At 46.6% G+C, this 17110-nt stretch overlaps 1 protein-coding gene across 1 annotated transcript; it reads left to right on the forward strand.

The window, feature by feature from the left end:
• Positions 1-386: 386 nt before the first annotated feature.
• On the forward strand, positions 387-15843 carry LOC128727113 (rho GTPase-activating protein 68F). Its single transcript, XM_053820981.1, has 8 exons — positions 387-469; positions 10463-10627; positions 11577-11662; positions 11731-11876; positions 14258-14420; positions 14502-14656; positions 14766-14968; positions 15326-15843. The coding sequence occupies exons 1-8, from the start codon at positions 421-423 to the stop codon at positions 15841-15843; spliced, it is 1485 nt and encodes a 494-aa protein (XP_053676956.1). The 5' UTR covers positions 387-420.
• The last annotated feature ends 1267 nt before the right edge of the window (positions 15844-17110 follow it).

Raw genomic sequence — 17110 nt, forward strand, 5'->3', positions numbered from 1 at the left:
GCATTGTCCCGGGTGTCTTCTCTGCAGGTTTGAAATCAAAACAAGAATGTGAAGTGTTCCTTTAATCCCCAAGCAAAAGGATCAGTGGCAACGTAACGATCGCGTAAAGCAAACGCAGGCGAAAAACAGTACACTGCGTAATATGTTGTAACGGGCCGCAAGTGTTGTGTTTTTGTGCTCGTGTTCCATAGCCCTTAGCGATCATCCTTGTGTACGATCACCGGATGGTCCAGCAGCAACAACGACGGAAGGGCTGCTCCGCTCACCGACGTCCAGTGACAACGTGTGTTTGTGTACGTGATTGATAGGACACGTTCTTATCAACCAGCAGGGGCGCCCAACAGTGGGATCTTGGTCGGTGAAAAAGTGCTGTCGTAGCTGTTACCGTTTACCCTTCAATCCTAAAAGGGTACCACCACCATGGACACTACCGTCCTCGATCAAGCAGGTCTTCCCATGAAGCTGCCAGGTAAAATTAAACTAACAGTCGCCACTACGAGCGATCGTACATGTTGTGTAAATTAATGAATTCGTACTCAAAACATCGAATGATCGTGTGGAAAGTATTCCCCGATCGTAGAGATCGCGCTCATATTTTTCCCTCGATCGCGCCTTTTACGCGAACGGTGGTAATTTCTAGCTAGGGCGTAGTATGCTTGAAGTAGCGCACGTAAACAAAACTCCATACGATCGCCGCCTGTACGATCACCGATGATGACGTTTCCTGTTTTGTCATCTGCCACAACAGCGAGGAAAATTCCTCACACGCGGCACAACCGAGAGATGACAACCTGTATCATTCGCCGCGAACCGCGCCACATCGTTGCCAACTGTGTAAACAATCGTGCCTTCGTCGACGTCGTCACCATCCGCTCGTCTGGCATCACAGATTGGCCCGTTGCTGGTGAAACAGCGAGAAAATGGAATGGATCTGATTGCTAAAATCCGCTCGTTCGAGCATTCGAACAAGTGATCGCTAATGTTTAGAAAACACCAGCCGCCAGACCGTTGACCCCCGTCATCTTCCTAACCAAATTTTCTCTTCTGTCATCTGTGCAACATGACTTTGAAGCATTGCGGAACCGACTAGCCCGGCGGTGGCACGGTGCCGGTTAAACACCGCAAAGTTCTAGGGGCATTATTTTGAGGTTTGCATTCCTTCGAATTCCTGACGGTGGGCACCGTTGGCCTCCCAAACTTTCGTCCAATAGCTTGGCAAAGTTCCCAACGGTGGTAATTTTTTAACAACATTTATAACCCACTGCCAGCGGCGCATTGCGGGGTTCTTTCTTTTGTTTTGTGGGGCTATATTCTTGAACCATCAGTAAGATTCTAAGCACAAGCGTGACTTGTCTTGTTTCCGCCGCAACTAATTCGCGGTAGATTGCGCCATTCTTTTCGTCACGCAGCGATAGTTCACGCTTTCAAGGGTGGTTGAAGGTTCAAACAAGGCTCAAACACGTGCACTAGAGTATGAAGACGTCACCGTCAAAAGTGAGCTTCTTCAATTTGTTTCTGAGGCCTAAAAATATCTTCTCCAAAGGGACATGGCCATGCTTCACATTGAGTCAAGGCGCACGCAAGGCGGAATCTTGGCGTGGATCCATCTACACTGAACACCCAGATCGGACGATCTTCCGCAAAAGCACAAGGGCACCCGAGAGCTCGAGCTGCTTTATCTTCTCTTTCCCAATAGGCGCTCTAAAAAACGCGATCGTTACGCTGACCGACGATAGATAGCTCCGTACGATAGCGTCCGGGTTCCGGTTCAAGGTTCGGTTCCGAGAGACAGAGACAAAAAGCGAGATAGAGAGAGAGAGAGAGAGAGAGAGAGAGAGATGAAAGCGGTTCCGGTGAAGCACTTCCGGGACTTGGAACCGCACGGATCCCGTCAAGACGAGATTCCCTTTTTTACGGTCGTTTTTTTTCGACTTCGCCGTCTCTCTCCCGATTGGTGAAATCGCTAATAGATAAGTCTCATCCCGTCTGGAGTTGGGAAAGCGAGGGTGGCAGGTTCGCAACCTTAATTGAAACGGTGCTTTATTGCGCCACCACCTGGTGCGCTTTTCCCGTGTTCCGTTGCTTCTTGTGCCGCGTGTTTTCTTGCAGCGTAGATGAGGAGGCTCTCCGAGTCTTGAGATGCATATCCACCTAACTGAGGCCTCGCACAGCATGTGTGTGTGTGGAGTGGGAGAAAAAAAACACCAAACAAAGCCCTCTAATCGGGGGGAGGAAATCCAAAAGGGGTTGAAATAATAAAAAAGTGACGGCATTTGGAGAGTGTTGCTCGCGATGAAAGGTTTTGGGGGCATCACTCGTCGCGGTAGTTGTGACCAGCGTTTTTCTTACCTTCACTTTTCAATTATCGATCCATCTCATTGCGTTGGCTTAGAGAAGGAAAAACGCTAAGAAAGAAAAGCATAGGCCGTGTGCGCATTGGTTGCACTTGACGATTGTTGTGGTTTTTATCGTCGTTCATTACCGCTTTTTCCTGCGGTTGTAAAAGCGAAAGAAAGAAAGCAACTACAGTAAATGAGCGAAAGGACCAACCAATCCTCCGGTTGGCTATGAAGGCTTAACTAAGTCAACTTTTTGGAAAACAACCACAGCACCTACTCAGTCCGTCAACTCTTCGGGTTAGTCATTTTTCGTGAAGAATTACACACCTCTTCCACCTTGTCATTATGCGTGGGACGACCATGACTCACTCGTTTGATCGCCATGTTACTCAAAAATCAAGGAATGAGCGAGGCAAACGAGGGTGGCTTCCTGCCGCTAATTTAACTCTACCCCCTCGAAGGGCGTCCCAGGGCTAGGCACGGGTGCGTACGATGGGTTGAATTAATTCCGATTTTGTGTATTGTTCCACCGTTGGCGGCGGATGCATTTGAAAAGCCACCCAATGAATTCAAATGTCGTTCCTTCGCTGGCACAAATCCGCAGGTTTGAATGCGGGTGTTGGTTTTTGTATACTGCGGGCGTGTCGAAGGTTGCGAGTTCGCCATCAAACCACGTGACACCCCGTCATGGGTTGTGTGGGTTATCATCTCGTGGAACTCGGGAGCTTGCGACGTGCCTAAGCACACGAGAAAGGGCAATTATGATAGTCCCGCGACCGTGTTCCCTTGATGCCGATGGGAACCTTTAGGGGAGAAATGTCTCTTCTATTTTTTCTTCTACTTACCCGAGCGCATTCACTGCTCTATCGACGGGTGGGGTGTTTTTTTCCTGTTGCTTCATTTTTTTTGCTTTCTTTTATTTCCAACGCGGCCATGAGACACACAGCGTGCCATCCGGTTTGCCAGTTCCAATGGTACTCGTTACTTCCGCGCTATGCCGAATTCCAATTGAAGCGCAGCAGTAAGTTGGAAAGCAAAATGGCCCCCTCGGGATCCTCCGAGATCCCACCCACCCTTCTGCCAGTCGCCGTTGTTTTCTCAATGTAGCGTAAAGAAAGCGAATCAAGCTGCAATAGGGGAAAGAGATACGGCCAACTGTCAACCGCGCTGGTTGGTGCCGTGTGATTGGCCACCGGAACGGGTGCAAACGTTTTTTTTTTGCATTTTTTTTTCTCGCACGAAGATTTTCCAAGAGGCAAGAGGCGGATGACACACATAGGCAGGAACCGGTGACGTGTGTACCGGTCGATGCAAATTTATTCGTCTGTCGGTGCAACCGGAAGCCCTGACTGCCTGTGGCTAGGTCCGCGATCGATCGAATAAAATGGATGTAATAACATGTTTTGGGGGATATTCTGTTGCAGGCTGTCATTACAAGACAAAATTCTTGCAGGCTGTCAAGAGACGAATGGTCAAACCAAATCAATGCTTAGCCAGAAAAGGTGAAAATGTCATGTCATGAAGAATCCAATTCATAATAAGTTGGAATTGGGATGTGAGGTGATAGATCGCTGTAGGTTTAATCAGGGAGTCTAAGAGATATCCAGATAAAGCATAAAAATCAATGTTATGGATGCTTTAGGACATTCCAAATGACATTCAAAATCAAGCGTCCAACATCCTGCACGATGGAGGAAATATTCCATGTGACAAACTGACTACTCACTCCTCATTCCTTGCTCCCCTGTTGCCCGGTGCGTTCGCCCTTCGCGTGCCTTCCACGGGTCGAAGGTCATATGATAATCGCTTCACACATTTTTCGGTTAACCTTGGCCTCCTCTGCCCAATCCGTCCCAGGTCTCAGCGGAACCAGCTCTCCAACTGCTTTCCCGAAGAGTGCGCCGGGAAAGTTCGACGAATTAATGAACGTACGGGAGAAGGTTTGTGCCACTTGTTGTGTGAAACGGGTTACAGCGATCGTAAACGGGTACTGGTTGAAGAAAGCCACGACGCTACGAACGTGAGGGTGGTAGGATTGTCAGCGAGAGATCGATAACGTCGGTGCGACGTCGTTCCATTTGCGAAGGAGCCTTTGGAAGTAATGTGATATCGGCAGAAAAAGTGGGGATTTTTTGAGCGATGATGTTGACGAACAAACGAATATCCATTTGGTTCGATTAGGGGAGCGTATGGTAAATGTCGATATCAATATTTGATTGGGCAAGGTTTTTACTGACTCCAAGCCAGGGTAATATTTTTCTCTATTTAAATTTCGGTTAGTTCCCCTGGAAAATTAACTTTTTCTACGCTAATTAAACGGGCCACACATATCCAAATTACCTTTTCCGTTACAATCCTCTCCATAATGATGTTCTCATAAATATAGACCAAAGTTCCGCTGATAGGTGATTTGAAGCCAACGTGTGTGGAGTGGAATTTTATTCCTCAGCCGTACGGAAAAAAACTTCGTCAGGGGTAGGTGTCACGTTGGTGACAGCCCCCGTTGAGTTGATGGGGGTGGAGCCGTGTTCGTTCACTTCGAAAATTTTATATTTTATCGCTGCAATTCAATCTTTCGGGTAGATTCATTAACGCAGCAAGGCAGCGGATAATAAGAGTGTTGTATTTATTAAAAACACATAAATAAAACAAAATCTTATGAAAATCACATCTGGCTGGTTTTTTTTTAGGAGCCTGATTTCACGAAGCCAGTTCTGCAATGTTTTATTCACATTTTTGAGGCGAACATTACTTGCTTGATTTCTTTTGCTGTAGGTTATAAGTACAGTACGAGTCTATTTATTTAATGCATTTAATTAGTATCATATTTTAGTCTTTTTATTAACTTTTTGGACCTTTTTGAATGACATAGGAGATGTTTTCCTCATGCTATAGATCTCTTATTTGTCTAATGATGACCGAAATTGACATTAAATGGTAATGCGATACTCCCAGAGGACTTAGCTCAAACATTCAATTTCTTTTATAATTAAAAAAATTATAAATTTCTTCTTCAACACCTAAAAAAACAAATCTCTGCCGGTGTCGGTGCCATCCGGGGTGTGCGTTTCCGTTTCCATTAGGAGCGAGATGAGTGCCTTCGATCGAATCAACCGCAAAACGATGCGGCCCTCAACGCATTTGATTCATAATAAACTGTCGGATGGGCGTGAGGAAATGAACGCTTACATGGCCATTTTCTTGCGCCATAGCGGACAAAGCAACAAACACGGAATTCCACGCGGATCCGGGCGGACATTTCCTCCCGTTTTGTGTTGCGTGGAAAATGGAAAACGAGTGTAAGATGCCACCATTGCCATCATCATTATCATCACCGTCGTTGTCGTCGTCGTAGTCGTTAGTGTCGTTCCATTCCAGTGCTGACGTCGAAGATGTAAGCCTTGCGCATCCGAGGGACACTGCCCGGTTCCGAGCAATGTTTGTTTGCGTTTTCGAACCGCGAAAGCCAACGAGAGTGCGCGAATTATCTTGTCTCACGAGTCAACGCAATTATCTGGATGGATGGCTTGTACTGTCGTGTTGTACCACATCCGTTATCGGATCGTCTCCGTGTATCGTAATCGAGTGTATGTACTTTTAGATGATGAACAATCTGTCCCCGCGAGTGTGCATATGACATTATACGGGGGTAATTTACGTACGACATAAACCCGAGTAAAAAACAACGGATCAGTTAATCTTCCCGAAATCTACACGACATTAAGGTATTGATTTGAGCTCCCACTGGGTGTATATTTCCCTTATATCACTCCCATGGGATTTGTCAAGATCCCCAAAATAAAAAAAAACAATGTATTGCTGAAGTCAATGTCTTGTCCAGAAAAGGGAACATGATTCGCTGGAGGAAGTACATCTCTCCAGTGCTTGTGTTGCGAAAATTTGAAGAGGTGATTGATATTATTTTCTTCTCTATTATCTCACCCCTAAACCCCTTAGGTCGCAATCTTTTGCAATCCTAATTGTATTCTCATCCTGGCCTGGAAGAAGCATGGTAACAAATGTTCCCGAATATTCGAATCCAGAGCCCTGAATCTGCTTTGCAACACGTGTCCGTGTGGTGTGAATGATGGGAGTTGTTTCCCCCTTAATTGTATGTATGTTCCTGATGGTACATTTGCAAATGGGGTGGGTCAGAAATGGCACGCGTGTATGACCGAGGGCTTGGTTTTGAAACCCAAAACGTGCTTCATGAGAATGGGAACTGTGAACTACCATGGCGAATGCAACAGTGAAGCTCTGAACGCGAGGATTGTGAGAGAGATAAATAAATAATCTAATCACTTTACTTTGCCTTCGGTCCCATCGGTGGGAGTTCCGCGTGCCTCGATCCTTCCTAGCCACTGGCGGGTTGGAATCGGTGTGCCTTGATCCATTACCGGTATTGGGCAGGGGATTGTCGATGCCTCAAGGGGGTCGTAGCAGGACGAGAAAACTCCTTTTCTGGGGTACGTTGAACCACTCGTTGACGCGCAATGACCTTAACTCATTCAGCTCCGATTTAGGGTCGTGCAGCTGGAAGAATAGTTCAACCATACTGTCACAGTATTGCTTTTGAGCTCTTTTGGAACTAATTGCCTGAAATATGAGATCACTTTTAATCGGATTTTTATTAGTTTTTTGCAGGATTCTGGGTATGCACCCGAAGGGAGATGTAGATTAAAATCGTTCAAAAGTCTCGAAAAAGGACACTATATCGCTTAACGTGTGTGCTGTAAAGTAATAAATTTAAATGAACCACAGCAATTGAACGTGGAACAATAGTTACACGATCGTGTCTGGTTTAATTATTTTGAAGAAGTTTTCTTCCCTCAATACGCACACCACTTTCGTTTAATGTTCACAAGACCTACGAACCGGTGCCAGGGCATTCTTGATGGGAAAGTCCCTATATCAACAAACCACATGGCCCAAGCTAGAAGCGTCATTTCTCATATCTGGCAATGTTAGTGGTCTTTCACCGCGAACGAAAAGATTCGAGGCACCCTAAGCGTCAAAGGGTAAAAGTATTCCACGGTGAAAACCCGTCACGAATGCCCAGCCCTTGTGTGTTTGGCCAATGAAAAGTCGTTGAGAATTTGTGAAGTAGCTAGTCTGGAATGTGCGGGAAGGAAACAGGCGATATTCGCTCAAGTGCCGACTCGTTGATGTGATGACCTCACGCGATATGGCGTCCTGGCTCCAATGACAGCCGATGATGCTGAGTATGCACTGACGATGATGAAGTATCACGACAGCAAAAGCAACCATTGCATTACAACAGCTCTTCTCTTGCCTTAGCAAACTTCGGTTCCACTTGATACAGGGAATGACGTGACATTGACATTTAGCTTTTAACTCTCGAACCCCGCAGCAGCTTCAGTAGGGATCTCGCTCTTTCGTGCAGAGACAGAATCAGCCCGCCAACGATCGGTCGAAGGTTATCCGAGACAAATTTATCTTCCTCCCACTCATTTCCTCTCGTCCCGTAATTCAACGGTGACTTCACACCCCCGTGGCTTCACCACGAACAGGTTGTCGGTTTACTGACACGGAGGTTAGAACCACAAACCGTGCATTCCGAAACAGGTTAGGTGTGTCCGTCGTATGCGTGTGGCACCGTGTAATGCACCGTAACAACATTACCTTTGTTTTATTTCTCCCCCAGGAGCGGAAGGGCAGTGTTAGGTGTGGACCTGGGTCGGTGACGGAGTCGTTAATCGGGAAGTGAAGTTACACGACGCCCTCGGGGGGACGTCACCGCCTTTAAATGGTGGCCGCCGGGTGTGGGAGGTGTTTTCTTGTTTTTCGCGGTACAACCTCCTGAAGCTGGTCGAGGCACAGGTGTGCTTGATGTTCAGGTTTCACCCGTCGTTTTGGAGGCCAGTGTATTGGGGTAACTCGCGCTTTATTTCCGCGTTGTTGCAGTACACTTGATGCACGCAAGCCTCGTCATTGCTGGTTCAGTGTGTTGAGTAATTGCTGTGATGTGTTTTCAACTTCATACGCTCCCGGCTGCAGGTGCGATTAGACAAGGTCCTTCGAAAGGCTTCCTGTTTCCATTGTGTGCATTATCCTAGTCCACTTCACACAATCAGGGTCTAGAGCTGGGAAATTTTTTACACAAAATTTGAGAAGAATTCGGAACAAAACGTTTAGAAACAAAAACGCTACCGAAATTTTGTGCAAATCCCACCATTGATCAGACGCTTTAAATTAAATCCTGACGCGTGCCAACTACAGCATGTGTTAGGTTTAAAAATAAAACATACCCCAAACGCTTCAGCTATTGCCACTCCAGATGGTGCAACAAACGCAAATTATGCAATGACGGCGAGCCCTCGAACAGTGGCCCTCGGAGGGTGTCGGAACAGCCGCCTCCATTCACGTGTGGCTGCATAACGAATGGCAACGACTAATGGGCTTGCTTGTAGGCCAGCCTCGGCTAGCCAGCCCACGCGAGGAGGCCACCGTATGTATGTGTGTGTGGGTGAAAGCAACCGCTTCCCGTCTCCACGTAACCAAGGGGTGCACCTTTTCCACGCTGGAAAAAGGAATCTCACGGAGAACCGCGGCACTACCCACGTGATTTCAAAACCCCTCTGGTGGGCATGTTTTACATGGTGTTTCTCTTAATCGCCAGAAGGAAGTTGTTCAGTGTCTGAGGCGTGGTGGCTTAGTAGGTATTTTACGGGTCATATTCTGTCCCCCACAGGTTTAAACGAGACTGAACTAAATTAAGTCGCTTCTTTGCAGCAACTCTCCAAATCGACGACATTAGTTTGCTGTACGAAGGACTACGGTACGTCCTTTATCTTCCTAATGGATCGTTGCTTTTAGTGGCATTTTCTTTTGGCCCACCGTGTTCCACTCCGTCCGTGCTAAAAAAGGATGCGTCCTCGAACTGTTTCTCCCTCGTTCTCACTGATCGTTATCAACATCGCAGTTAGTCCGTGTGTCCTGTCGCTGAGTCCGAGTAGTGGAACACTATCATCTCAGAGAAACAGGCGGCACTTAAGATTGTAAGCACGTGGAACGATACCGGCACCGGGTGCGCGAATTTGGGTCAATCGATCTTTCGCCGTTGCGATGAATCGGAACGATTATCGCGTTATATTGGAAGCACTTTACGTAACGATCGTTACTTGTACCGATACGTAGCCGTGCAGTTACGGTGGCAGGATAAGAGGACACGCACTAGGGGACGGACAGGGGGAAACATCCTTTACTGACAGGATCGAGAATTTTGTTTCGAATGGTGGGAAGGTATCCGAAATTTGATCCGATCCAACAGCAGCGAGTGTACCGTTCAAATCCAATAACTACTGTGTTAATTTGTCCAAGCGTTCCTATTTATAGGCATCGTTATTGGATTAGATTTTTCTAGTTTGTTTTTTTCTCTAGATTCCGTTGTAATTTGGGAACGTGCTTCTGTGTAGAAGTTACCTTCAACTAGTTAATCAGTTAAACAAAATGACAAATTAAGGTGCTTGAATGAGTTTTTTTACAATGAGCTGCAAATGCTTATATATCTTTTTGAAACAACTGGAACTGCTGACGGTTGAGCCGTTTAAATCATAGTTATTTGAGTTGTTTGTTGTGCACTCGTTGGCGTATTCGGTAGTCTTTACCGAAACGGCTTACATGTTGGCACGAATGAAACGAATGGTGCATCAATAAACAAATAAATCTTTCCCCAAGCTGGTTGTTTGAGAGCGTTAAGGGGATCGACCACCAACGGTAAGCATCGCGTTTTATGCTTCATCTTTACATAAATCGTGCTCCACTGAGCAAGTCGTTTTTTGCCCACCCACCTGGTAAAAGGCCATTGAAGGCCGCCCAACGAGCCCAAGCCCGCGATGCAAGCATTCTAACGCCTTCGCACTAACGCCCCGGTGGGCCGAATGGAAGGAGGGAAAAAGTTATGATGATGTAGTCCGCCCTCACGCTCACCCTCTTCTCAGCTGGAAAAGCGTACTCCTCCTGGAGGAGGGAAAGACAATTAACACGCAACACGTGCTCACAGTGCTGCAACAAGAAGAAACACGACACCGAACTAAACCTCCACCCAACGTTAGCTAATCGATCGAATCGTTCCCCGTTTCGTTATCTCGCTGTTTTGCTAGGTGCGCCACTGAACCCACCACTGATCGATTCGTCCGAGGACCCACATCCAAGTCTGTCCGACTGGCATGATTACGAGCCAAACCTTGAGTTCGACGACACCGAGCTGTCCCAGCCGTCACCGGAACCGGGCAATGCCACCGTATTCGACGATATCAACTACTCGGGTGAGTTCAAATTGCTATTCGTTTTTATCCTTTTTGCCATTTATACACCATTTTGCGTTCCACCTGAAAGTGGGAGGGTTTTTTGGCAGTGTTCCCGTGGATTTTCTAACTTTTTCTACCATCTTCGAGGAAATGTGCCGCAGGCTAGAAAGTGATTTATGGCAGCTTCTACTGGAGTGTTTTATTTTCGCTCCTTTTTTTGTTTGACTCCAAAATAGCTACCTTTTGAAGGAAGACTTAGAGAAACTATATCAAGTCGTCTTAGTACTCGTGTACGACCATACCGACTTGTTGATCATACCGTCCTACCGTTGGGGCTTGTGTGTGCATTAGGCAATGTCTGTGTGGTTCGTGATCTGTAGGAAGCAATACCCAAGCCTGTTTCGGTTGAATAGTTGGCAAGTGCGCAAAAAGGTCAGATTAGGTTAAGCACAGATTTTCCGGTACTGTTTCTCATTGGTGGTAGAATTTTTCAAATCGCCAGCTAATTCCGGTTTATATTAGAAGATACTATCATCGGAAGCGCTAATTTAAATAGTGCCTTAACTGTTTAATTCAAACTAATTGCTCTTGCAAAACATTGGCTATTGCTTGTTTGAAGTCCTCAAATGGCTATCTCATGCCTGAAGAGACAGACTGATTAATATCACTGACTCTCTTTTTTCTGGTGTTGCAAAAGGGGTCTTTTCTTTAATTGATGCCACATTTTCCCCTTATTTTACTATCTGTGTGTCCCCGCCAACCTATATCAGCAGGGCAGCGTCCGGTGGCGTATCTATACGCGTATTGTTGATAAGAAAACGCAACTGCTCCGGAACCACTTATGTGTTCACCACCAGCTCTCGTTACTGGCAGTTTCGTATCGATTCGCGTACTGAAAGGCATTCTTGGTGCCGATTTTGTGCCACGTTTTAAATAAAATTTTTCACTTAATTCTGTATCCCGCCAGCCGAATTTGAGGTCCCATCCGACGACGAAATCATCAAAACTACGCTCGAAGCCGACAATTACGAGGAGCAGCTGACGATGGTTGGGGTAAGTGTAAGCATTTTAAAGGTGCAATTTCCACACTAACACCGTGCCATTCCATCGGTCCTTTGCAGCACGATGAAAGTGCTATCCGGAAGGATTTCAAGCGACGAAAATTCATCGAATTCATCGGCACGGACAAGCAGGGACAACCGATCATCGCGATCTACGCCTGTCGATTGCCAGAACGGAAGGATCTGAACTCAAGCATTTTCATTGAGTGAGTATGCCTTTTTGATTGGATTGTCAGCTGATGAAACGACGCTCTAGAAGATGCTAGTAGGCCATGGGTTTACTCCTACTATTACGCTGTACCCGCGAACACAGAGTGAATCACAGTTTTGAAAGATTCTGCATGTATTTAGACGTTAGATTTGGTCTGTGATCTCTCTCGAGCCACAAATGAATCATACGTTGGGAAACATCGTGAGCCGAAGTATAATTTAAATGGGCTTGGTCATCGACGCATGGTACACTTCCTTAGTTGACCTCCCTTGAGCAAAGGGGCAAAAGAAGTGTCATGTATTTAATAATACAACAACCTGCTGCGGTTGGGCTATTTGGTGATTTTCTGCCACATGACAGACTTTCAACGCACACGACGGCGCCATCAATTAGACAACTGTGTGGAAAAAGAAATGACTAACTTGTCGCGTTTATACAGTGATATGAAATACAAATTTGTGTCCTCCCGTTTACGGATGTACGATGTGTGACCCATTAGTAATTGCAGCTGAATCATAACCTTATTTTAATGCATTATCTAAGAGTAAACTTCACGCCTCTTGGCCTTCAGTACGATCTCTGTTTAAATTGATGCGCATATGGTTTGATACGCTTACTAAGAAATGGGTGGGTTCGTCGTTACGCTACGTTTTTCCCGCGATTGGAAAATGAGGTTAATATCAATAGGCACAGACGTCGGTTCTTTTTGAGCTGAAGACTCTATGTGCCTTCTTGTTTTATCACAAGTTGCGAGAGAGTTAAATTCAAACGAAAGCAATAAAGAATAATCCCTTTCTCGTCCAGCCCTGGCCTGATTTTTCCCAAATTTCACTAAGCCGTCGTCAGTATTTATCTGAAAAACTCCCTTCTAGCGTTGCGTTTCGAATTGCCTGGCTAGTTCCACGAACCGAACCGCAGACGTAACGTCGTCGACGATTGGTGTGTTGGAAATTCGAAGAAAATCTTCTGCCGACAAGCGCACGGTGAGGGAAAAATAATTTTGTCTAAAATAAAATTAAAACTTTGCTCATCTACTCTCCATCTCTCTCGCCGCGCGAACGGGGTCAAATAGACCCAGTGATGAGGCCGTGTCGTTCCGGGAAATTGATGTGAAAACGCCACACCTCGTGCGAAAATGACCATCCTACCAGACAGTTTCTCGAGAAGTGATATATTTGCTTAAAATTTTCACTAACGAATTGGGTGGAAGTCCTGGAAAAAAGAGCGTTTATTGGGAGTTTGAGTAAGATGAAAATAGGCCACTCTTGGGTCCTAATAAAGTTGCTTGCATTTTCATTACGACACGAACGAACTGCACCGTAAGAATGCCACGAGGTGACGAAAAAACCTTCCCCGGGCAGAACAGAAGCGTAGAGGCCAGCGTGAACAAGAGAGGCCAACTTTCCGGCACACCGATCAATTAGCGACGCCACGATAGGGAAAGGTCTGATGCCACATAGGCAGCATTTCGGCTCATATTTCGTCGCCCTTTTCACCACGAGGGTCGTGAGAGGTAACAGTTTGTTTACGTTAGCGCGGTGCAGGCCTGAGCTGCCGGTTCTGTAGGACATGGTAAACGATTCTGTAAAGCTGTTGCGCCACACTGGCCGCCAGATGATGATGTACCGCTCAGAGGACGCCAGTGACGTATTCTTTGCTTTGCGTGTGCTCGAGAACGCCGAAAGGGTCGCTCACGCAAGCGCAAGACGCCACCTAACACACGCGTGTGCCCCTTGCCGAGGGGTGCACGTTTTCCCACCGGGAAAACTGCTCCGTCTCCATGCGAGCATTTTCCTCTCCCAGCGGGCGGCGCACTTGACTTTGGTGTTACTTTTTCGACGTTGTTTTTATTTTATTTCCTTTCTATCTGTTGCTGGTACCGTTCTGTCCCTCCCGCCGAGACGACGGAGCAAGTACAAGGATGCGACGGTAGCGTATTTACGGTAGTTGGAAAACCCATTCGTTTCACCCCACGCTTCACCCATTGCCACCCGTTCCGGTGGCGGTCCGACGGGTCGAAGTCGTTAAGCAATATAATCACCACCGGGTGGTACAGTGCATCAGAACGACAGCTACCGTGAAGTCGAGCAGAAGTGTACGGACGGCCGGACCGTTTCGGACGCACGTAGCGAGTGTGGTAAATCGATCGCAGGAACGATCGATCGCGCGGGGAATAGTTATAGTTGTATTATTTTATACTACAAAATAAATCCAGTAAAATAAAGTATTACGATAGAAAAGGCGTGTATTTTTGGCTAGTATAGTGCTCAGTGGAGTGTACATTAGCTTTGTAAGTTCTTGGCCCTCATCAATTGACCTCTGAACACCGGTTGTATTTTCTCCAATCTCACCTCGCTCGTTTTGTTGCTGTTTCAGTTTTATCATCAAATCGATGGAAGAGTTCGTCCAGAATGACTACATCATTGCGTACTTCCACCAGGGCATGAAGGACAACAGCAAGCCGGCACTCCAGTTTCTGTGGAATTCTTACAAAGAGCTCGACCGAAGCTTTAAGAAGAACCTGAAGAAACTCTACGTGGTAAGAACGGCACGGCGGGGAAGAGCGCCCTATTCACGATTCATGCCTTAACGTAAGCGAACTTCTGTTCACTTTCTGCAGGTCCATCCGACCACCTTCATTAGAATGGTGTGGTTCTTCTTCAAGCCGATCATCAGCGAAAAGTTCAAGAGCAAACTCATCTACACGAGCAGCCTGGACGAACTGAAGCAATCGCTCGGGTTGAACACGCTCAAGGTGCCGGATCCGGTGCGAGAGTACGTTTACACGTGCCGGGTGACGCCCCCGGAAGCAGCGTGTCCCCTGACCACATGTGGATCTAATTGATTTCTGTGCATTTATTTTACTTTGGTTCCCGCTCGATAGGTTCGACGAGAAGATCAACAACGGCACCCGGTACACGCTGCGGGGCAGTAAATCTAGTCTGAAGAGCAGTCGATCGATCGAGAACCTACCGAAGTCGGCCCAGTTTGGTGTGTCGCTGCGGTTCATCATCGAAAATAGCGCCTGTCTTAACTGTATCCCGCCGATCGTGCGAAAGTGCGTCGACCATCTGTCGCTGCCGGATGGTAGGTGCTCGGGTGGAGAGTTTTCGCATGATTTATGTATCCGCGTCTCGATCTCGGTCCAAATGGAAATGGGAAAGTGGGAAATGTTAGGATAATATTAATAAGTGCGCCCAGTGAATGATGGAGGAGGGCTCGAGCGCACGAGCAGAACGTGTGACATTATTTATATTCGTCCACGAATCCTCACACATCATTGTCGAAGCAAATGAACCTCGAGGGAGGTCGATCACACTTTTGCTAGGGTAAATGAAGGTCCATCAAATCGATTCGTTAAACGGGTTCAAAAGTGTGACAGAAACCCCTTCATTCGTTAACCCCTTCTCCGTTAACCGTGTGTCCCCATTTCATTCGTTCCAGTGGTGGAAACCGAGGGTATCTTCCGACGGTCTGGTAACTACGCCCGGATAAAGGAGCTGCGAGCGAAGATCAACGCCGGCGAGGAGGTACAGCTCTCCAGCGAGGATACGCATGTCGTCGCATCCTTGCTGAAGACGTTCCTGCGCGAGCTCGAGGAACCACTGCTCACGTACGAACTGTACGAGGACATCACGCAGTTTAGCGAATGGAAGACGGAGGAGCAACGGTCACGCAACGTAAAACAGCTGCTGCGCGAGCGGTTGCCAGAGGAGAACTACGAGCTGTTCAAGTATATCGTCGAGTTTCTCGGCAAGATCATGGAGCGGAAAGATTTCAACAAGATGACCTCCTCCAACCTGGCGATCGTTTTCGGTCCAAACCTGATTTGGCCGAAGCAGGAGCAAATGTCGCTCGACGAGATCGGCCCGATCAACGCGTTTATCGACTACGTGCTGCAACACCAGGACGACATCTATTTTGTGGACATCAACAAAAAGGATCGCGGTGCGTACGATTAACAGCGGTTGATCTAAGGCGGCCCGGAACCAGGACCAACTTAGGCGATTACGAGGCTGCAATGGAAGCACAAACAACATAACAGAGACCCAAACAAAACTCACATTGGAACGCAAACATTCTATTTTCCCAAGCGATATGATGATACCAGATAGCGTAGCAAAAGGCGGCCCTTCAGACGGGGCTTGTCTACGAGTTCCCAGGGGTTGATTCTTGATGCCGGGGAGTTGTTTAGATTTTAGAGATTGTGGTACGGACGGAACATGCCGAAGGATTAACAGTGTACAGTTGAGGGAAATGCTTTGAAAGCTGTATTTCAGGAAAAAGGAATCGGAAAGTGGAAAACGCTGCAGGATGAATTCGTTTTTCCTTTCCATCCTTCCGTTTTGTTCTAGTTATAAGTGTGAGATGATTTTAAATGAAATTTAAGCAGAACGTGTGTGGTGCAGTTAGAGATATTAGTTAGGGGTGTGCGTACGTGTGTGTGTGTCATGTGTTAGTGGGCGTGCAATGTTTAAACAGGAGAGTGGATAAAGGACCTTTTCTTTATCCACTACCGAAGCTCGGTGGTCTGCCCTATACCCGGGGTGGCCACTTTTCGGTGGGTGTCATGTGCAAGTTGGTAGGATTATTGTAAACTGTAAAAAGTAGTAGAACGGTAGCGAATATGAGCGAGACAAAACAGTCAAAGGCGTGCAAGAGACCGGGATACATATGAATTGTTGATCGTTTATTATAATTTTTTAGCAAAATAAATTCTAATTAGAAGGACGCAAATGTGAGAAGCATTAGAGATAGGAGCCCGATGGAAATGAATGGACAGTGAACAGTTAACCAATCGCAGGATATAGGCGTGGGTGTGATGGAAGCAGAAGTGTCTGGTTTAGCCAAGGATGCACCATCCTCGGAGAGAGGACGGGAAGGAAAACCAAAGAAAACCTAACACAAAGCCAGAAAACGCAGCACAAACGTCAGTGTTGAACGGCATGCAGATGATGAATTGTGTCAAACAATTTAGAACGCGTGCATTTACCTACCGTCCGGAAAAAATAAAAAAACAAAACGCCAACATTGAACATGAATTGATACCAATAGGAACCAATTACCGCAACATGGAACATCTTATTTTACTTGATAGGCCACAGATTTTAACAACATAGTCAGATTGCGATTGCAAAACGAAACCGATGATATGGTCAAACACGAACTTTTTATTAATGAATTTTTAATGGATAATCGGTTAAGAGGAACGGTCGAGCGGACACATAA

The sequence above is a fragment of the Anopheles nili genome, chromosome 3 (assembly GCF_943737925.1).
Source record: "Anopheles nili chromosome 3, idAnoNiliSN_F5_01, whole genome shotgun sequence".
Taxonomy (NCBI): domain Eukaryota; kingdom Metazoa; phylum Arthropoda; class Insecta; order Diptera; family Culicidae; genus Anopheles; species Anopheles nili.

Bases quoted from the DNA above. Each gene is read 5' to 3' on its own strand.
- LOC128727113 (XM_053820981.1), top strand. From the start codon at position 421: ATGGACACTACCGTCCTCGATCAAGCAGGTCTTCCCATGAAGCTGCCA. The intron at 10,628-11,576 runs GTGAGTTCAAAT...GTATCCCGCCAG, and splicing joins CGACGATATCAACTACTCGG to CCGAATTTGAGGTCCCATCC. The intron at 14,969-15,325 runs GTAGGTGCTCGG...CATTCGTTCCAG, and splicing joins CCATCTGTCGCTGCCGGATG to TGGTGGAAACCGAGGGTATC.